Source organism: Ptychodera flava, chromosome 13, assembly GCF_041260155.1.
Source record: "Ptychodera flava strain L36383 chromosome 13, AS_Pfla_20210202, whole genome shotgun sequence".
In the NCBI taxonomy this organism is placed as follows: Eukaryota; Metazoa; Hemichordata; class Enteropneusta; family Ptychoderidae; genus Ptychodera; species Ptychodera flava.
Genome location: NC_091940.1, coordinates 18,947,120 through 18,970,912, shown reverse-complemented (window position 1 = coordinate 18,970,912; position 23,793 = coordinate 18,947,120). Strand labels below are relative to the sequence as shown.

General features: G+C 39.8%; 1 protein-coding gene across 1 annotated transcript in view; it reads left to right on the top strand.

Moving 5' to 3' along the window:
- LOC139147711 (zinc finger protein 236-like) overlaps positions 1–13,059 on the top strand; it is a 105,347-nt gene extending 92,288 nt beyond the window's left edge. The window contains exons 5-8 of the mRNA XM_070718875.1: positions 643–4,628; positions 6,471–6,717; positions 7,393–7,527; positions 12,196–13,059. Of these exons, the coding sequence (XP_070574976.1) occupies positions 643–4,628; positions 6,471–6,717; positions 7,393–7,527; positions 12,196–12,401 (4,574 nt within the window). The 3' untranslated portion in view covers positions 12,402–13,059. The remainder of the gene's footprint in view (positions 1–642; positions 4,629–6,470; positions 6,718–7,392; positions 7,528–12,195) is intronic.
- Positions 13,060–23,793: the final 10,734 nt, after the last annotated feature.

Genomic DNA, 23,793 nt, shown 5'->3' with positions numbered 1-23,793 from the left:
AATAATTATTTGACTTTTCACCAAGATGGATTTGTGTTACATGGTTCTTTGTCTCCCCATGACATCTCACAAGATATTACAAATTCAACAGAGAGTTAAGACTTCAAATTCTTTAAAAATTGAAGTGAAAACTTTCACATATTAATCAAATGTATCATTTTGAACTCTGATCCATTTGAGGAGGGACTGAGTTTGCATAAAGAACCATGTCATGTTTTATATAAAAACCACTGTGAAATAAACACAACAACATCACCTCATGGTGTTGATTTTTGCATTAAAAAACACCATATTTTCTGTCGCCTTTCAGTGTCAGTTTCACATCCATGAAATGTGTACATGTATGACGTGACATTATAAATTCCTGGTATTTTGCTGGTGATAATTACAAGTTCTATGTAACACTGGAAAGTAACCAAAGTTTTGACAGTGCAGATAGTGTATGATTCCAGCATGAAAATGTTAATGATGCAAGCAGTGCTCTAAATCTAATGTGTAATGCTAGTCAAGTTCAGCCGGGAATACTTGTATGATCGCTTGGTATGCTGTCTTCACATTGATGTTGTGTGGGCTCTTGTCTACCCCAACTGGGACTATCTCTGTGAATAATATGAGAATTTATTTTTTGACTGTTTCTTTCAGGTGAACGGCCGTACAAATGCGATGAGTGTGGAAAAGCATTCAACCAGAAAGGGGCCCTACAGGTGCATTTGGTTAAGCACACAGGAGAGAAACCTCACATGTGCGACTACTGTCCTGGATCGTTTTCACAGAAGGGCAATCTGCGTGCCCATATTGCCCGGGTTCACACAGAGAACAAAGCGCTGGAAAAAACTTACGAGTGTGAAGAGTGTAGCTGTGTCTTCAAGAAGCTGGGCAGTCTGAATGCGCATATCAGTAGAATGCATTCGGAGCCTTCGCCACCCACCCAGGTACAGATCTCACCCACCAAGAATGCCCTCGACCCGTCAAAGAGTAACGAGGTAGGTCAGAGTTCAACTGCGGTCACCGATGTGATCCAACAGCTGTTAGAACTGTCTGAGCATACAGAGAACCAGGACGGTATGCAGCCACAGCAAATCCAGCAAATCGCCATCGATGGTAACATCAGTTCTGATATCCTCCAACAAGCCTTAGAAAACAGTGGACTCACTGCAGTGCCTGTTGATATACAACAAAGTCAAGGAGCAGCGGGGACGGGCGGAAATCAGAAGGCGCGAACCGATATGATGGTGATCAAGAGGATACGCAAACTTCCCGCCGGTCGCCTACACACATGTACTTATTGCAGCAAAGGGTTTCGAAAGCCCAGTGATCTAGTGCGACATATTAGAATTCACACCCACGAAAAGCCATTCAAGTGCAATCAATGCTACCGAGCCTTTGCTGTGAAGAGCACCCTCACTGCCCATCTAAAAACACACACAGGTTTGAAAGAATTCCGCTGTGGTGTCTGCGAGAAAATGTTCTCCACCCAGGGGAGCTTGAAAGTTCACATGCGACTGCACACCGGCGTCAAACCATTTGACTGCCCTCACTGTGACAAGAAGTTCAGGACATCAGGCCACCGGAAGAGCCACATCGCCTCCCATTTCAAGGAGCCATCGCCTCGCAAACCCCGGAAAGTTAATAAACCTCGCCCAGCCAAGTCTGATGTTCCCCTAGCTGATATTCCTATGCAGGAGCCAATTCTTATTACAGACACAGGTCTGATTCAGCAACCACCCAGGAATAGCCAGATGTACAACCAGTACCTTGGCAATGATTTGCAGCAAGCTGGCAGTGTTGACAGGCCATACAAATGCTCCTACTGCTCCAAGGGCTTCAAAAAATCCAGCCACTTGAAACAGCATACGCGTTCACACACAGGTGAGAAGCCATACAAGTGTCTGCAGTGTGGAAGATCTTTTGTGTCCACCGGTGTTCTCAAAGCCCACATCCGTACGCACACAGGTGTGAAAGCCTACAAGTGCTTGATATGCGACGGGACGTTCACAACTAACGGGAGTCTGAAGCGCCACATGTCCACTCACAGCGAAGTTCGTCCTTTCATGTGCCCCTACTGCCAAAAGACTTTCAAAACTTCCGTCAACTGCAAGAAGCACATGAAGACGCACAGGCACGAGCTTGCCATGCAAGCTGCTGACCAACCACAACAGGTACAACAGCAGCAACCTCAGCAGGAAATCACGATCAACACACAACCTCACCCACAGCCACAAGGACAGATCCAGGACCCCATGACTGACCAACAGATACTCGGCCTGCCGAGCAACCAGCTTAACCAGCAAGAGGAGACCCTGGCCCAGCAGGCACTAGTGCAAGAAAGCCTATCAACGGATACCTTGAACCAGCAGAACTTCAACCAGCACACCCTCCTGGGCCAGCAGAACCTGAATCAGCAGACACTGAACCAGCAGAACTTCAACCAGCAGAACTTTGGACAGCAGAACTTCAGCCAGCAGAACCAGATCAGCCTGCAGACCCAACAGATCCAGCAGCAGCTTGAGGCCATCACCGGCAGCCAGCAGAACACCAACTTCCAACAGCAAGGGCTGAACAGCATCCAGATCCAAGAGCCGCAGCTGACGTCGGCCCAGCGCAACAGACAGGTCCTCATTCAGCAGGAGACCGCGGAAGGCAAACGGACGTACAAGTGCGGGTACTGCGCCAAGGCCTTCAAGAAGTCCAGCCACTTGAAGCAGCATATCCGCTCTCACACCGGCGAGAAGCCTTATCACTGTATACAGTGTGGACGATCCTTTGTTTCGTCAGGCGTCCTTAAGGCACACCAGCGGACACACTCTGGACTCAAAGCTTACAAGTGTAACATGTGCCAAGCAACGTTTACGACAAATGGATCCCTCACCAGGCACATGGTTGTTCACAGTAGCATCCGTCCATTTAAGTGCCCATACTGCCAGGAGACTTTCCGTACAGCCCTCCACTGTAAGAGGCATATGAAGACGCACAGAGAGGAATCAGAGGAGCAGAGCGAACAAACCAAATCCACTGTGAAGCGCCCTCGGTCATCAATCATCCAGTTATCAGAAGAGCAGGCTGAAGAGCTGGCCAAGGCATCGCCAAGCGAAGAAGTATCTGTTTCAGAAAAGATTCTGATCGCATCTGCTGCGGAAAAGAACCGTGTTAGTGAAATCAAGGACAAGAACGCTGTGGACGAAAATGAACCAAAACACGCACATCAGTGCACGCACTGCTCTAAAAGCTTCAAGAAGCCAAGTGATCTTGTCAGGCATGTCAGGATCCACACTGGTGAGAAACCTTTCAAGTGTGACCAGTGTGGGAAAATGTTCACGGTCAAGTCAACGCTGGATTGTCACATGAAGACACACACAGGAGAAAAGAATTTCCACTGTCACATTTGCTCGTCACCCTTTTCAACAAAGGGCAGCTTGAAAGTGCACATGCGTCTGCACACTGGTGCCAAACCGTTCAAATGTCCCCACTGCGATGAGCGTTTCCGAACATCAGGTCACCGCAAGAGTCATATCCAGTCACACTTCCGCACGGTCGAACCCAAGAAAAGGAAGACATCCACTACAAACCGCACCTCCGAAGCGCTACAGCCAATAAACCTGCTGAACACCACGGATCAGCAGGGCATCGCCGTGGCGAATCAGGCCCAACTGGTGGGTCATCTGAACATTGACCAAACCATGCTCCAACAAAGCCTGGCATCTCAGGCTACAGTATTACCGACCTCTATCGCAAACACCGATACGTTCGCCTCACTTACGGAAGGAGGGATGGCGGCTACTGTGCTGCAAGGCCTGGATGGAATGCAGTTGCAGTTGACCACGACGAGCCTCAGCGGCCAGAATGTGCAGATACATAGTTTAGATCCCAACATCACGGTGCAGATTGATCCAAGCCTTCTCCAGCAGCTCCAGCAGAGTAACATGAACACTGGGGTGATCACCCAGACATTGCAAGCAGACGGCACCCTGAGTCAAGGTGAGGCTCTAACCCATGCAACCCTGCAAACCGGACAGGGTGAAGGCAATATCGCAGAGGCAACGCTGTCGTCAGATTCTCACCAGGGTGACCTCAACTTGGCCCAAGTACAGATCCAGGGCACCAATGCCACAATATTGAACTCCAGCAGTGATGCAAATTTCACCCAAGCCACGCTCACTGCTGAAGAACAGCCACTGGCAGTACAAGCGGCCACTGTACAACCTCCAGTCGCCACCACATCAGCTTCTCCGGTAGACCAGAGCCTGGTGCCAACCACTATGATGACTTCAGCCCCCACCGAACCCACACAGAGTGCTACGCATCCTATCGCTCTCAGCCAGACCACCACGCAGGCAGATTCCAACCTTTTGCAAAACATACAACCCACCAACATCGTCATCAACACGGGAGTCAATGGCACCCAGGTGATCATCAGCCAGGACGCGATAGTTGGCTCCTCAGGGGTGGAGCAGGGGACATTTGAAGTACCTGTGATGCAAGGCATCGAGTCTGCAGAGGCAGCCATCAGTGCAACAGGCGCCGACGCAAGCAGCAGTGAGACGGCAGTGGCAGCTGCTTCGCTGACCAACGAGGGTGCTGCAGAGGTGGAAGGGCAGCAACACAGATGCAGTGAGCCGGGTTGTGAACAGGTATGTGCAGTTTTGACCTTTTTGTCCCAAAAGTTGGTACCAGCCCACTGTGTTTTTCTTGGGCAAAGTTTGACCCCTGCAATTGAAAACAGGGATGACTGGGTTAAGATCTATCATAATCCAATTAACAATGAAATGAGAAGATTGCTCATTTTGAAAACAGCCACTATTCTCCAACATTAGACATCCAATCTCTCAACTTCCTGCACAAATATGAAGATAGTATTTACTGACCTTGATTGACACCCAGAAATTGCACAGAGATCACAGAATCTAGGTCGGGCAAATTCATGAAAATACTCTTAATCATTACAACCCATGTATTACTCTTTGGTTTCCATCATAAAACAGCAAAGAACAGCAATCCAACTCTTTGCTCTCTTCAGTCACGTATTTTGAAATCATTGGCACTGCTACAAAGCGGCTGCCTGATTTCTGTACACATATGAAAATGCATTCTGGGACACATCTATCATAAAGTAATCACAGATTCATATTTTTCACCCAGCACTTCAAAAAAAATTCAGCTGCAGGCCGATAATCCCAACTGACATGCCTAGTGATGGTTTTTTTCCATACTCTGATCAAAATATCAAGATATGCATACAGGCTCAGTCAAGGGATCCCAGGGCCGTAGGGATCAAGTGATAACATCACCCTCAGCATTTTAAAAACCTCCACTCACCAGTCATCTTTCCTCCCATCCCAATGATCGGTGCTCGTAGGCAAAACAAAATTTCCATGGCTTTCGATAAAGAAACATGTAAAGTTGGAAAGCATACAAAAAGATTATAAAGGTCGCAACCTTTTGCAGATGCAATATCCAGGATGATGAGTCGGGGAGAAATGATGGTTAACCCCGGTGACATCAAGACCTGGATGTAATTCTAAATGACAGCCAGACAATAACCAAGGCAGCGCTGAGCAACGTCAGGACGCTGGTCTGGGCACACATTCCATATCCTGTGGCCTTAATGAGTGTCTCTTCTGAATTCATGCAATCCTTACGGCACGAGAGCTTTTAAATTCTTGTTATTTTTTTTCAAGAAGGTTCAACTGTAGATCATACAAAAAACTTCCTGTGTCTATGATTTGACTGAGTACGAAACTGTCAGTATTGTAGCGCATGCTTAAAGGACCAGTAGCTATAACTTCTGATGATTTTCTTTCGCTTTATTGTTTTGTATGTCAATTGCAAGCTGTTGTTCTATTCCTCAAAGCATGTTGAAATACCAACTATTTGATGTGTCTGCACAGCGTCTACACTTGTGAAATGCTCTGTTGTTGTTAACATTTAAGTTCTAGTTCTGACCAGAATGCACAGTCAACAATAACAATACAGCCAACACATACACAGACTGAGTTGACAAGCTGAATAGTGTGTATCTAAACATGCTTTGAAGTAGCAGAAAACACTGTACATGACATTAATAAGAATATAAAATAGTGAAAATAATCATCAAATTTACAGGTACTGGCCCTGTAAGTACCCTTCGATGGTTTATTTTTCCCAGCATATTTCATCTAAATGTTTGACAGGGTCTTACTTGACATTGTGATCACTACAGCCAGAGAACGTTCCTGCTGTTTTCTGTAAATAAGGAAAGTCGATGCAAGCCTAAGAAAATAAAGTCCAGAGCACTTTTTACAAAAGTGTAACATTCTCAGAATGTGAAATGTGCATTGAATGTGTAAGTGGATATTTTTCAATACAAACGAAATGTAGAAAGTGTCAGATTCAAATAAGTATTAAAACGGAGAAACAAATCAAATTCTTCTTGATGCTCTCATTGTTAGATTTGATCACTAACTGATGATTAATTTCTGCTCTGTACTATCCAGGTTCAATTCTCCCAGCTGGCACAGCTGAAGAGGCACTTCCGAGAGCACCACCTAGACTCCCGTCCGTTTGTCTGCACCATATGCAACAAGGGATTCAAACGAGCCGGTCATCTCAAGGAGCATATGCAGACCCACGAACCGGGTACTGCTGCCTCGCGCAACCGACCAACCCCGCATGTCTGTGACACGTGTGGCAAATCGTTTGCAAAACCAAGTCAGCTGGAGAGACACATTAGAATACATACCGGTATGAATATTTTTTGGGCTTTATTCATATTTTCTGCTGAATCCAAACTTGACTGGACTCAATTTGGGTGCAGACTGAAGAGATCAAAACAAAGCTTTAGTGAAAACGATCATCATTCCCTCCATGGATGCCTTTTTGATTGATTCTGTTATGACGATAAGGCAGACACAGAGCAAAAATTCTTTGAAGAATGATATTTTTTGTCAAACTAAAACTTTCATAAATCGACCCAAAAAAAGAATTATTAATCAAGTATCATGTCATTCAAGCTGCACAAATCATCTAACGTGGCCTTCATGTTTTACTTTTTGGAGACACAAGTCCTCCAGATATTTACATCATCTCATAGCCAAATGATATACAAAATGAATAATAGAAAAGCATCATTTGTTCTGTATTCTGTATTTGAAACACATCTACCGGTACCACACATAGAGTACAAAATCTCTATGGAAAAAGACAAGTTAGAGACACATTGTTGTAAATGTCAATAACAGACAAGACAAGACCGTTAAAAGTGAAAGTTATTTAGCTTACAATTTCAATAAAACTTTTCATTGCCACAACCTAGTCCGTTCAAAGTCCTGGCACTGCACATGTTGTGCTTGGACCAGTACATATTAGGAATACCGGTAGTTGTTGGAGAATATAAACGTCGCCTTGTTTTGCACACAGGTGAGAGACCCTTCCAGTGTGATGAATGCGACAAAGCCTTCAACCAGAAGAACGCTCTGCAAGTCCACAAGAAAAAACACACGGGAGAAAAACCGCATAAATGTGAATTCTGTGAGATGGCCTTTTCACAGAAAGGTAAGATACATGCCACTGTCTCTGTACCTTTTTGATACTCTCAAATATTTCCAGAAGATACCTGTAGGAGTTGTAGATTTTGGTAGTGTGCGCCTCAAAACTCAAAGACTTCTGATTTTTGTACAAGCTTTGTCTGGGAAACTTTTAACAATCCCATTTAAAAAGCAAGAATGAAGGGGGTCACTGAGCAAATTTTATCACTGGAGAAACAACTTACCAAAGATTTACCATTATTTGAAATTCAAAATGGCCACCATCCATAACATTATGAGAAAACTGAATTTCAATTTCCACAAAAACAAGACAAGCGTTCATAATTTCCATAATGTTGTGAAATGTGTCCGTGCAATCAGCACACCAGTAAAATACTGTAAAAATTGTAGGGTCTAAATATCTCTCCCAAAGACACATCCGACCAGAAGTCAGAAAACTTTCCTGGTAACCATTGTTGTCAGTGCTTTGAAATACACCTTCAATCATTATTGTCAGCAAGGATAATGCTTTAAACCTTTCTGAATTTTTGAGTTGCAAAAGCTTTACTGGTCTCGATATCAGCTTTGGTCTCACTCAGAGTGTTTCAGGGAGCCCAATGTGCATTGCTTTCATGGTGGCAATACTGTATAAAACAAATCAAGAATTTCTGAGGTTTCAGAAAAGCTAATCTGGTACAGGCTCCAATGTCAGAGTACAGCTACACTGTCTTAACCCTTTCACCCCCAGTTCCCTGTATACAGGTCCAACTTTACCATAGAAAACAATGGATTTGGGACAAACCATGGTGGTGAAAGGGTTAAATTTGAGGTGGCTGTACTAAGGAATTCCATATAACACTGATTGTGATTCTTACAATGTAAATATTAGTTATGGTACCTAAAGAAAAATTGGTCATTACATGAAGGGCTTGGCTGATAACACAGAACTCTCTCTTAATGGTAAAAAAATTGGGAGAGTGAGTGTATGTAATATTTGTGCAGTCAACAGCTGAGTCATCAAAGCAGAAAACTTAGAAATATCAAAAAAAGACATGCATGGCATAGTTACTGAATAAATTCTAAGCACTATCTTGCGTTTTTTAATCAGAAATGTAATCACCATTGTTGAAAATATGATCTTCAAGATGTTAATTTCTTTCCTTTATCTCCGTGTCCACATGCCTTGGTGAACTCCAAACCTCCTGAGTTCCTACTTGGAAAAAATTACTGACTTGAATCAGCTTAGTTTTGCTGATGATTTTAATATCTTAGATCAAATGTGAGATAGATAGTAAGCTGTATTAATGTTGTATCCCTTGGATGTCTCCTCTCTGTTAGTCACTCCGTCATGAAAAGCGGAAACAGATTTTTGTTGAAAAAAATACCATCTGTCAACTCTGTTGACGTGATGCGTCAATGAGACAAAGTGATGATATGATAATTGTGAAATATCTGGTGAGAATGTCACCGTAATCGTTAGCATTCAATGAAGTGAAAAAGACAGTTTGATCCTTGTAAAGTACAAATTTGTTTGTTTTTGTCAAGGAGAGGAACTATTTTATCAAAAAAGATGTTCAGTGTTTGTCTCATTATGCATGTGCCAGTGTCCCTCTTCCTGCAAGTTGAACTCTTATTCCACCAAGTTCATGTTTCACCATCAGGTCAAGTTGGTTATAAAACCAGTGTCAAGCATAACATGTCCCATCTGTTGCATTTTGACAAAAACTTGAACATTAAGGCCCCTGAAACGTAGATCCCATCGACATTGGTTTCACTGACAAAAATGCTATACCTCATACACCAGTAGGTGAATGATAAGTATAGGTTTTAGCTCAATACAGCTTTTTACTGACTTGACAGATCTGGCAGGATAAGTAAGGGGTAATAATCTTAACCTATCAGAAAGCTGGGTGTTAACACTGAAAAGTAGTGTGTTGTCATTATCATTGTCATCTGTTTGATCTTTGAAAGACAGTAGCTGCTACTATTTTGATAACATTTTCACCATTTTTGTTGTGTAAAACAAAATTAATACATTTTCTAATTTTATTCCTGAAGTATTACTAATACGATGTGCAACATTGTAGTTATGTGTCTACAATATGCAATGCAGTAGTCGACAAATTAATTCTGGTCAAGTGTAAAATTCAGTGGTGAACACGAATATATTTCACATTACATACGTACAGGCTGTTCAACTTGAAATGAACACACGGCATACACTTTGACATAATTTTTGGAGTAATATAAGAAAATGTATTTCACAGGCAGCAAAAACGTTATACAATAGGTCACAATCACGGTTCAGCTAATGGGGCTTTAATAAGCAAACTGTGAAAAATATATACGATGACATTATTTGAAAACTGCACATGAATGAGATGTGGTTCGAAAAGACACTTGGAGATGTGGCTCACTCGTATGCTCTGCTTTTGCACAGGGGTGGTATTTTCACTGTGTCTGTGCATCAAGAGGGACATATCTTAGAGCCGCCTATTCATGAACCAGCGTCTGTGAAATATATCCACAGTGTCAGTGATGTGCTCTGTCAATGAGAATTAATTGCATTCAGTCTGGAACACATTCATTTCACTTCAAATATTACCCTGGATACAAGAAGTTAATACCTTGGCATGACCCAAAATGTGTGCTGTCTGACCCCCATGACCCTTATTTGCATTTTGTTGACCCCCGGTGACCTTGATTTACATTCAATGTGACAGATCAGTGGAGTAGGGTTTTCCGGTCTTGCTACAGTTTGCTTGGCTGTTTAATCTTCAAATATGATTATGTAGGCCTAATTCCTCAAATCAGTGCAGAAACAGTTCTTTCCCGAGCATACAAAAATAAAATCTGATATGATATTTTATGATGTCAAAAAAAAATGATTTATTGATACCATTGGTTGAATTTCTAAATGAAGAATGTAGATGATTTTTTTTTCAAATGAATTTTTTTCCCATTTTACCTTTGCTATTTCTTAAACCTTTATGTTTGGTTTATAGCTCATTTACCAACCAAACTTTGCTGAAATCCAAGTTACATGTATATTATTCCAAAGTTCCCAGACCTACTCAAAGACACTGCACAAGTACCTAGAAAGTAATCCTAATTGAAGAAACTTGATTTCAGGAGACTTGCTCGTCAGGGAGAAATCGTCAGAGAAAAACTGAGATTTGTTTTACTTTTTATGAAAATCATACTGCTTCTCCCCCAATGTTGTAAACCCTGTTAACAGCCATCATCTTGTTTGCATTATTTTGTAGATGTCACCCAGTTTTGTTCCCAACGTGAGAATATCTCTCTCTCTCTCTCTCTTACTTTTTAAAGCATATGGTTCATCTTTCAGGGAAATTATGAGTCGAGTTTCCAAGCGATGCATATATAATATGTTCAAAATAGCAGTGTTGCCATTTTTAGCCAGACTCTTGATAAATTGACTAACTATAACTTGATATTGGCCGGCTATTCTCTCATGTTTGCTGGCAAACATTCCTGTCAGACATTGTCTCATCCTCGGGTAGAGTTGACTTTTCAGATCCTCAGATTCAGATCCTCAGAGCCTCAGATTCAGATCATCAGATCTCAGATCTCAGATCCTATAACTTCAGATGCAGATTCAAATTTACAAGCCTTTTACAATACCCGTTTTAACAATATGATTGCAATATTTAGAATAATAATTTGAATATGACATATACAAGGCAGTTATGAAAACAAAATAGTCTACATATTAAAACATTTTCGCTTAATAAGTTTCAACGAACACGGGTCTACAATTACAGATTAGCTAACTTGCTTCTTCCGACCCTGAAATTCTGATTTAGCCCGGGGTCACTGGCCTCCAACATGGATTAGTTATATCCCCTCGCCATCAATATTACGAACGATGGTAAAATACGGACATGCCAATAGCCAGCATTTACATGATCGTCGCGGTCTTGATCGTTCGATCGCTGGTGTGTTTATCTCTATGTCTCTATGTAGAGGTAAGGTTCACGTGATGACATAAATAACAAGTCGAATCATTGCGCACACTGTCTTCGACTGATGACGTTCTGATTCTGAGATCGAAGTTTTTAAGTTAAAGATTTAAGATAGAAATAAAATAATTCTAAAACCTTTTCAAATCTAAATTATATTTTATTTATCAGTATATTACATCAAACTTTGAAAGTTGTGAAATTTTAATTCGGAATCTACGTCTGAAGGTATAGGATCTGAGGTCTGAGATCTGAGGATATGAATCTGAGGATCTGAGGATCTGAATCTTAGGATCTGAAAAGTCAACTCTACCCTCATCCATGGGGGTGGGGGGGGATGGGGTGTTTACATCATTAAATGAAATCCTCTTTAGCTTGATGACCATGAATAACTGTTTTGCTACTTAATTTGCAGTATGTTTGAACATTCTCTGATTTTGGCTGGCTATTTTATGATTATGGCGATTCCCCCCTCCCCCCAAAAGTCTCATCCATGAAGAGTGAATATACCTTCTGTGAAATCCTTGCCTTTTGCCAAATGCCTATATCAATGACCAGTAATTTGCAACCTGTTTGAACACTCTGAATTGTGACTTCTGTTCAACATGTGATTAGTATGAAAGATTTTAAGATACATTGTGTTGTTGTGTACTTTGTATCACCCTTTGTTACAATGATCTAATGTACATTTGTCAATTGTTTATCATGGACAGGAAACTTGAAAACGCACATCAAACGAAATCATTATCCGGAGTCATCTTGGCAGGAATCGGAGGAGAATCCTGATGCTATGGCTACCTCCGAAGTCCCTATTGATGACGGAACCGCCGACAGTCGGCAAGAACACTCGGAGCAACCTCCGCCCAACGACGAAGGCATAGACCTGGAAGGGGTTGTTACAGATTTCTTCCCAAGATAGTGCCGGGAAGGAAATTGCTATTAGTTGACCGAGTTACAGTGTAATATATGTTGATTATCCTGATCCAGTGCAGTTCGCAGTGACCTCTTTGATGCTAGAGCTGTCACTGGCAATACCATAATTTACCTAAAGTTGAGCTGACGCCTTGTATGCCCAGCAGCTCTCAACACACGGCCACGGACTGCCAAGCACAAAGTATTTGAGAAGAAGACGTGGATTGCCATTTGTAGAGGAATTGCTGTATAAAAATTGTGAATTATTTGCCGGTGTGGAAACTTTGTTTATTTATCCCGTTACTGTTTCACTTTCACTGTTAAAGCAATTTGTCTTCTCAGCTTGATCAGAATTTTATGTCCCATGTGAGCATTTTGGAGACAGTCATAAGTCCAACAGACTATCTTTAAAGTTTAGTTGAGTTGAGGTGAACATTCAAAGGGCTATGTTTTTTGCAGTCCCAAGGACAATTGAATTAATATAAACACAGTAAAATGAAATTAGACTTGATAAATATTAATAAGTCTATATTATTTCCAAAACAATTTCATTGTTTAAATTTGTTTGAGTCTTCAGATTTGTTTGTTCATGGTTCGTTTCCTAAGCGTTTTATGCACATTCATGAATAAAAAAGGCTTTGTCCTTCAGGTTTTTGCAAGCTGAATATCTATGATGTATTTTTAGTGAATGAAATTGCCCTGTGGAATATACAAGTGAAATCTATAAGTTCTATAGTGTTCAGATTTCACATGGAAATGTGTTCACGGTTTTGAAGTTTTTCTTCTGTATTGGGATAATTTTTACCGTTATGATGAATTCTGGGTGGAGACAGAGAATGATCTACCTAGCTTTTCAAGTTCCATACTGTCTCCCACAAGACAGATGCAATGATATTCAATATGTATATTGTCTCCACCACATCAGATCATATCATATCATCCTCTCTTAAAGTTTCACCTTTCTTCTTCTTTAAAATTCATCTCTTTATGTCTGAACAGTTGCAAAAGTTATAAAAATTGTTCAAATTTTCAAATTTCAGGCACTTTTTATCAGTAAAATGTTAGCCCAATCTCTGTCCTTTTTGATCTCAGATTTTGATGAAAGTGTGACATTGTCAAAAAAAATTTATAATTATTGAATCCATTCCATTCAGAAGCCAGCCATACCGTGACCTTTCAACTCAGCATTTTTGATGTAACTGTACTGTTGTATGGCCAGACTTACAATAGCAACTTAGGGGCATAGAGGTTTAAACTGTGTACATTGCTTCGTATGTCTGGCTTGTCTTTGGAGGTCAACTGTCAAGGTTTCTTTTGTTTTTCAATATGAACTTTGTACACCTATAGAACTGGAATTTGAAACCGAACATGGGTATAATATGGCGTTTGGCCAAGAGGAACAGTAGACTGAAATCTTATGTTAAGTGTAGTTTCCTAGTGCACCAGAGAGATAGCTGCCAAAACTTGATGAACCTTGTACATACATGCCTGCAAATTACCTTTAAAGATAGAATATGCCTCCAGGACAGATATTCAGACTCTCAAACTTTTTTCATATGATTTTTTCAAAAGCTTGTTTCCCAAAATCTAACTTTTTAATTTTTCATCATAGCGTTAACACAGGGATGGCGGCCATTTTGAATATCAAATATGGGTAAATTTAAGGTAATTTGTTTCCACAGTACCAAAATTTGCACAGTGACCCCTAATTTTTATGCTTGGTTTTGAAAGAGAATGGTTTAAAGTTCTGTTGAGGAAAGTTTGAGCAAACGTTAAGTCCTTCAATTTCAAGGCATATACTATCTTAAAGGCTGCCGGGGATTTCATGCTTTGTACCTTTGCTTTGTGCCTGCAACTATTTTGTGGTTGTTGCCATTTACGAAAACTGAAGTTGATGTTGATATTTCACTATACTTGATCAACGAATATCATGTTATTTTGTGCTATCATATGGAAAACGACCATATTTTTTGTGACTTGCTGATTGCACTTTGGCCTGTAGAGGGCGCTTCACCTGCAGCTACTGATATCCAGTTTCTGCAACTAGGTATCACTTTTCCTATTCTTCCAGAGCTACGCTTACACTATTACGAAAAATGGTAAATTTATATCTAAAAATAATCAAATGAAACCTTAGTATCCCAATTTTCAATTATCATTCCATTTTTAATCAGAAAACTTGTAAAAAGGCTTTCTATCTCATGAAATTCCCCCTCAGACAATATCTATACTGATTCTTGTATAGCTTGATCATACTACATCATGTACGATCTCCGTCAGTTTTCTTAGCCTATCAAGTAAAAGAAGATAAACTTGGCTTCTGCAAGTAAAGACAAACCTCTGAGCAACTGATAGTCTATACTTTCTTATTTTGTGTATGACGCAAAAAGAAAAATTTTTTATGTCCAACCTGCATCATGTAAATGCTGCAGTAAGTCTGCACCATGCACCATGCAATCTGAATGTACTTACACATTTCACACGGCATAGCAACATAGGAAAGCAAAACTTCAATGTCAAATCATAGTGAGTTTGGATTTCCATTCATCGCGTAACAGAATCATTATCGTCCAAATCCTGAACAAAATGCATACTGCAGTCTGTTTGATTGTAGCCAGCTATCTGGGAAAGGGTCGAATCATCCGCAGAATTTTTTTTTACAATCCCAGTGATAGATCTGAGGCCATGTCAAGTTACATGGATGGTCTATTTCCCTTATATCTTGAAACTATTACAAAACATATATCCATAAAAGTAATAACCATTGCTGGTTTACGATCTGAGAATCCAATCAGTAGATCTGTGACAATGATAGTTAATGGTGAGTCAGATGCTGTACACTGACCTGTTACGAAAATGGTATTTGTAAAAAATGATCCTAATTTGCATTGTGCTGTATACCTTCACTACGTGATACAAGCTTTCTAGAGACCTTTTATTGCAAATGATAACTTTTATTTCAAGTCATACCTTTGAATTATATACAGGATCACTCAAAGGAGAACCACGTGCCAAAAGAGTCATTGTATCGCTTGGTTGCTATTTTTACTACCAATTGAAGAATTTACTTAATTCATCGTGTTTTAGGCAAGGATTCACCCTTTTCCTGTCATGCAGAGGAGATGGTTCAACCACAGAAACTTCCGTCAGATCTTCCATTCCTATTTTGCTGTAAAGAGGTCAAAGTTCAACCAGTGGAACTTTTTTAGACCTTTCACCCCATTTTGCTGTGCCAAGGTCAAGAGTTCAACCAGAGACACTTTTCCTACATCTTTCATCACCAACGTAAAGTTGGCGTCATCCTCATCCTCATCCTCAGCCTCAGGTGACCTTTCTAGCTGACGCTGAATATGACGCTACTCAGTGTCAGCTTCAGCGTCGTATCCGAAGATTGCCGAAGTTGCGCTATAAAATTCGCCCAAAACTTAAGAAAATAACAACTACATTCTTTCTCAACTTTCTTTTGAATCGTAAAACTGGTTCGTAGGTAATATTTTATTGTTAGAATATCTCATACAGACTAGTTCTTTGGAAATGTTGGTAATTTCAGTCCATGGATCCGCGGATGTGTTTGTTGGTATCCTCTCAACTCTTGCGTTAAGATTTTCCAAAAATTGGTGCAAAAAAGTATACGTGGTCCGAAATGTGTAAAAATCGCCACCATGAGAGGCAATTTTTATAATTATTATTTAATTATTCAGAGGACATATAAAACAATTAACTCGTATAACTATGACTTGAGGCCTGAAAAGTCAACGTATTAAACATACAACCTTTGAACTTTAAGGAAATTAAGGGCTAAGAATATTGCGTTATAACTACATCGTGAGAAACGGATATTAAGAGGAGAGGTTACTAAATATTATGAAATACATACCCCACTGTGTTTTGATTAACATTTACAGTGATATGAAACTTGGAGCACATTTTTAAAGTCGTTTTTAAACTTTTGTTCCATCAGACACATTCGGGAATAATCGGATCTGACGCCGGTGAAGCTGACGCTGTAGCGTCATCCTCATCCTCATTTTCGCGTGACCCCTGAGGCTGAGGATGAGGATGAGGATGACGCCAACTTTACGTTGGTTCTTTCATCCCTATTGTTGGGTATAGAGGTCATAGTTCAACAAGTGAAAATTTATTTTTGAATCTATGACCCCTATTTAACTGTAGAGTGGTCCAGCATTTTCACAGAAATCACTGAGGTTACACCACAGGGTCTCGCGAGCAATATTCGTCTATACCAAACTGAAGTGGTGAACAGGTTGAAGTTTTAGATGAATATTGTCGAGAAGGGAAAGAAAAATGAGAAACTCCTCTTCAAAAGGTGACTTAAACACTGTCACTATGTCCATTTGTAAAAGAACATACCATCTTCCCTACCCCCTCCCCCAAACTTTTTATGAGTGTCAGAATCATCATCACTTCTTCTGTTGATGGTTTTATTTATCCCACCTCAAAATTTTTTTGTCAAGATTTGATGTCTTTCATGTTGCACTGAATATTATAACCCCTAAACATTGCTAGAATCCATATGGTTCAATAAACTGGAACCTCTATAAAAGATTTAGGGTGTTGTGTGCATCCCTTCTTGTGAAAGAATCCAATTGGAGGGTTGCAGGAGCTCTCTGAAGGAAATGTTTAGAGATTGAAATTGTGGCTTCATGCATAGGCAAACATGCATTGACACCATACATAGTACTAAGGTAGTATGCACCTCGAATGTGAAAGACTTAAACTTTTGCTCAAACTTCACTGAATTAAACTTTCAACCATTCTCTGATCAACATAAAAATCGGGGGTCATCTTGCAAAGTTTGGAACTAGCGAAACAAATATCCAACCATTTTGCAATATTCGAAATTCAAAATGGCTTCCATTTCTGTGTTAACTCTATGGGGGAAAATTCAATTTTGGATTTTCGAAAAAACTAATCTGGTGAAAGTTTTTCATTCTCCAAGAGCTTTAAAATGAGCCCCACAAGTGGTAGATCAGAAAAGAATTATATAACTTAGAGAGTCTGACTGACTGTCCCCGAGGTGCGTTCTACCTTAAAGTGCAAGTGCCCTATTTGCTGAACAACTGTGCATATCAAGGCATGCATTTCACTCTAGTACTTTTGTAGTGTATGTCGCAATTGGATTGATCAACATATAGCCTAGAGAGCTCTAAACCAGGTGCACATGTGACCCAGGTGTACATGTTTATAACCAATGACAGTGAAGGTGTAAATACTACTTGTATTCATATTTTGCTTTTCAAACTTTACAGTTCAAAGCTTTGTCTTATTAGCAATACATGAATGATTATTACTTCTCTGAATTCACTGCTTCATTTTAAGGTGTCTTCTATGTTTCCATGACAACATTCCTCATATTCTGGATTTGCACTGCTGTCAGTGCATACAGCATGATTAGCCTGTTTTTACACATACTCTTGCAGCAGACATAATTTATGCAAATTATGCAAATGTAATGTGAATATTCATGTACTGCACAGTGTGCATTCCATATGTACATATGGACAGATCCACTGCCCTTGATCACTCCCTAAGTCAATTTTAAGGTATCATTGACTCCTCAAACCGGAACACTAACAGGAAGTTTTAATTTTTGTCCTCAAACTTTTTTCAAGGAAACGTTAAATCATTCTTCTTCATCAACAGAGAATAAAAATCACAAGCAGTATACCAGCAAAGTGTTGTGAAAAATATGAGCATCCCAAAACTGTCCTCGGTTTATTTTACATTAAGAAGTATATGTATGCTGAAGGGTTTTCATTTCTGTACTTGACAAGGGATAGTTCTGTGTTTCAGTTGTGTCCAAACTTATTCCCACTTTTGAAAATCCTGTGTACAGCCACTGCTAATAAGAGATACTTATTTTACTACAAGTACAATTGTTTTTATTTATGTATAGTTATGTAGGTTAATATATTTCATGCTCTTTTCAGCAAGTTATGTTTTGCAATGTTTGTCTGACTTAGACTCAGCAGAAATGTACCACACATACCATGATTTGAAAAACGTTTTTGGTGGCAACTTTGTTTCATGAAGTTTGCAATTTGCATCCCAGACATGCATTTGCCAGAGTTACAAATGCTCAGCATTTATATGAAATTATTTTAAATATTTATGACCGTGAAACAAAAATGCACCTGATATAGATGAAGCTATAGGCATAAGAAAATAATTTTAGAGATCATTAGGTGCTCTGCAAATACAAAGAATGTTTCTGTCTCTCCTGCCTTTCAAATCCATTCACTGATATACAGCTCTGACTTTTTTACTCTGTTCACCCCTAAATCTCTGTGGACAGGTCCACACACACCATTGACAAAAGCAGGCACGGACCAAACCATGGTGCTAAAAGGGTTTAAACATTCAGAAGTGGATACTGCAGAAAGGGTCCGTGATTTATTAATACCAATGTTCATATATTCCATTGTAAAGTTTTCTTTCAAATAGTATTTTTTAGAAAGCTCAACTGCCCCAAGGTATTGTATTTCAGTTTGCGTCTGTTAGAAGAATTTACCGTGGTCTCTATGAAAGGTTGTTATTGCCAAAAAAGTAAGCTTCTGAAGAAAAACGATGAGGTAGGTTTTTTTATGTCTAGCATTATATAAATCTTCTCAAAATTCATTACTAGCCTCAGGACATCACTTCAAAATAATCATTGAAATATTATTTATACTGCCAACACCAGTTTCAACAGTAATCATTGAGTTTACAGTGGTTTTTGGTGTTTCCATGGTTAAGGAAGATTATTGTGTTACGTTTCAGGGCTTTTGGTATCCCTAACTGTTGCCATGGTTACATGTATTGCCTCTATTTCTGTGTACCTTGCAGTTTGTCTGAGAAGACGTACAGTTTCAGTGTCTTTAAATTTTATTTTTTTTGCCAGACATACAAGAAATGAGTGATTGTATACTGGTATGAGACAAGTCGATTGGAGCTTTAATAAAGATTGAAATGCTGTACAGTGAATTACATATCTTCTAGTTAAATTTGTTTAGGGGTTTTAACCAAACCAAACCCCAAATCTTGCTGGTTTGAGTTCTAATTTGTCTGTGTTGCTTCAATTCAAAGTAGATGTTCATGACTCATTAGCGGGACAACCGGTTACATTCATGGAACACTTTTATAGAATACAATAAAATTTGATGGCTTTGTGCCTGACGTATTCACAAGAAACTTGTTTGTGTGTGTGTGTGTGTGTGACTGACATCAGTCGCTATGGGTATTTTTGGTTTACCATACAAGCTGTCAAAGTCCACAAACAGAATTACTGTTAGTGTCGTTGAAATATTGCAACTATTTCGGGACAAATCATTATTTATTCTTGAAACTTCAGTGGCAGATTAATATCCATGCACTTTCAACGTGCAAAATCATTTCATCATTGCTGTAAAATAAGCAAAGGAAACAAAAAGTGAATTTCTCAGAGTAGTAAGAGTGATCTTATATCAAGAGGCATGAAAGCAGAAGGGAAATTCGTTATAATTTAACTAAAATAATTGCATTTGCATTCATCCTTAGTTCAAAGCAACTGATAATATATACATGGTTATTACTTCGGACAGCGCCCCCAGTGGTGATTATGATTCGGGTGCCTGAACCGTACGGGTTTTATATCATCTCTTCGGATTTGATCGATCTAATTTAAAAGAGGGATTGCATAAGAATTATCTTTGGTTATATTCATTAATGGTCACTTATCAAAGACTGAACAGTGACAATGTGTAGTACCCATCCGATGAATGGACTATTTAGACCATCAGACAACTCTTACAAAAGTTGTACCTCGAACGGTTTTGGTTTTCTTTTTCCACTTCACGGTAGTTCCAAACAAAACTCCCGTCTTGTTGTTTAATGTGAACTTTAAAGGACAAGTAGCTGTATAACCATTGATGATTCTTCGACTATGTTTGTTTGTTTGTTTTGTACGTCCATGGCAAGTTCTTGTTCTACTCCCGAAAGCGCGTTACAACACTTCCTAATTAGGCTGTATACATTAGCTCACAAACAGCATCTAGACGAACAAAAATTACTGTTATTGCTTACATTTGAGTTGTTGTCTAGACCCGAATGCACTCATCAACAATAACAATGCCGTCTACAATTGTACAGCCGGAGTTGACGAGTTGCACACTGTTTATGATAAACAGTGTTATAGAAAGTAGAAGAAGAAAATGCATTGACATATAAAATCAAAAATTGAAAAAACAATCACCAAAAGTTACAGGTACTGGCCATTCAATATTTAGCGATGATGATCAGACGATCGTCTGAGCCACAAGCGTCAAATACTTAACTCTATAGGGAGGCAGTCGTCGGAACTGCGCGTGTGCGACTTTATTGTTTACAAACAATGTATTTCATGCATGATGTCTAGATGTATCACGTCAACATAGCTGCAATATTTAAATTTTACGGTATTCATCGTTAACAAACACGTTTTAACTTTCATCAATCGCCAACGGACCCTAGATACAGCGTTTGCATCGGTCGTAGGGGTCCCTGGCAACCTTTGAGCAGAGTTCCGACGACTGCCCCCCCCCCTTAAGGGAGCCGTCAGCATTTACGGCCGGGGGGTCACTCAAAAATTAAAAACTAAAAGAGGGTTGCTCTAAATATGGCGAGAAAGAAGGGGGTTACTCACCTTTTGGTGCAAAATGAATTGAAACACCCTCTTTGATTGCACCATTTCACACATAAAGTTCTCAAAATTTTCGATGCGGGAGGGGGACACCCTCCTCTTGCGCTCTCCCCCTTCGGTTATTCTAACAGTTTTACTTAGTCAAAAATACAAATTGAAAACACCTCTCATATTGCACCAGCCTGCACCATTGCACACATCAATCTCTCAAATTTTTCCACGCAAGAGAGGGTACAGTCTCCTCTGACACCTTCCTCCTTAGCCTCCCCGGCGTGTGTTCTCCCCTGTACTTTCAAATTCTGCCCTGTCAGATGTCTTAGTGAAAACCCTAACCATCCAAAGTGAACAATACTATATGGTTGGATACTGGTTATAGCGTGAGCATTTATATCTACATTTTGTTGTGACTTTGAATTTCATTTTGTTGGTCTCACCATTTTCAACTATCATGCGATTACCAATGATAATGTAGCAGGGTACAGGATATGAAAGGTCTTCACTATTTCTGTCATTTTTGTAAATTTTACAAATATTTAACTTTTCTAAGAGAGGGGGGGGGGTCAGTCGAAATTTCTGTGTTAGAGAGGGGATGTTACTCAAATTCATCAGGGTTGGCACGGGGGTTACTCGAAATTTCAGAGTTTCCCATGAAATTCCTCCGGACCCCCCCCCGGGCTGTAAATAATGGCGCTCCCTACGTTTAAATCCGCTTTCAGAAAGATCTGCTGTTGTTCGCTCTTTTCCAGATAATCTTCCTGGAGTACGAACCCCTACAGTAACTTGCATAAGCTACATAGTCGAAAGTGTGGGCACAATATCAAACAGGATAACTTATTATAAATAAATTGAGAAGGCTCTCGACGTAGGAAAATTTTGCATCATTCCTATCATCGTCACGAGATATTGGTACGTTAGGAAGCGCTGATCATGCTTTCTAGTTTAACTGTCTGGTTTATTGTTTTGCTCGCTGTGATTATTAAACGTTGGCATGGCTTTCCGCGGTGTTATGCACATGCCCTCTACCAGGGGCTCATTTTAATTGATGAACATAACTGCAGATGTCCATCGGTGTGGACGTAGACAATTTCGGCATATCAATTGGTCGTAGAGGGCGTCGCATATTTCTGAAGGTAATATTTCAGAAAGAAGGATGACCGGGAGGATGACTGGGAAACACATCCCAGCACATCCCCCTCTCCATGTTCTCGGAGGTTGGGGTGGGGGTCGGCAGAATGATGCTGCTTTATCATAAAGGAGCAAAATCGCAGACCTATAGAGGGGAAATATGAATCACATTTCCGCAAGACGTGTTCACACAGCTGGATGTCACGCCTGGGCTCCCTGGCAATAGGTAGTGAATGCATTGCTCGCACATTGCGGCAGGCTGCTATCGGTGAGACAATTTTATAGATTTTTCATAATGATTTTAAATACTGCTTCAGCTTCCCGTTATTTTATCCATTTTCTAGAAAACATTGCCGCAGCCACGAGCAACACTTTTCAATTTCCACAACTTGAAAAAATAAACATGGCAATTTACCAGAAATTTACAAATCTACTTCTTTTCCATTGACTACCATTCATGAGAACTAATCTTGGATGGTTGCTTGAGGTGAAAAGTATTATTTTAATTTTCTTGTCACCTATTTTTGCAACAGAAAAAGTCATCATTGGCATACAATCACGATTTTCCTTCAAACATAAAATACCTGAATTGATAAACCATGAGGAAAAATATAACTTTATATTTGATTCGTCCCAATTGCGCTAATTAGCGCCCTCTTAATGGGTCGATGCCGTTTTGATCATGCATGTCCCTGATGTGGTAGTACAATAATGCTCAAGAATAGCAAAACAGATACTCTGAAGCTCGTTCAACGATGACACGTCAATTGTACCGCAAAGAGTCCGTTTCTTTCGGAAATAATGAGCATACACGCAATATATAACTTTCCGGAGGAAATACTCGTAGTCGTAGGGAAACCAGCAAAATTAAGGAAGGGGCAGAATAAAAAGGGAGGAATGGAAACACAATTCCAGAGTACTATGACGATCCTCCAACTTTTCACTCAATGAAAATCATACTGATAAACCACTCTGAAAGGAGCAAAACGTTCTTTTATAAACCAGTTTTCCGAGATTATCCAATTAAAAAGCTGTGTTTCAATGAAATGACTGATGATCACAAAGAGTTAGCGTTTGTGAACGAAATAATGCTGGCTGTAAAAGTGTTGGAGTGAGAAATGGGAGCTACAGTTGACTATCGTTGGGGTACTAAAAAGGCAGACGATGGGTAGGGGGAAAAGACTTCAGGCAAATCAATCAATTTAACCTCAGACTCTCGAGAAATTTTTCTCGAGGTCTATGATGTAACTGATTTATCTTGGTTCGTATATTGATTTTTTGATTGTTTGCCTGGTCTATTCGTATGTATAACAAATTGATATTTTTGGTTGAATTTCAATAACCTTTTTGCTGCACACGTCTAATTACCTTGTTCTCGATGGTCAAATTTACGTCAATTGTCATATGGGATGTGTGCAAATGCACCAAGGGACACAAATTGTTCATATTTTGTGCTATAGACTACAATGTATGGTGAAAATCAAATCAAATTAAATCAAATCAGCTTAAAATACAAAAATCAAATATCTTGTACGCAAATGCCATTCTTATCGCCATATTATGGTTAATAACATTCATATCAATCGTCAAACATATATAAATGTAATTATATAGCAAG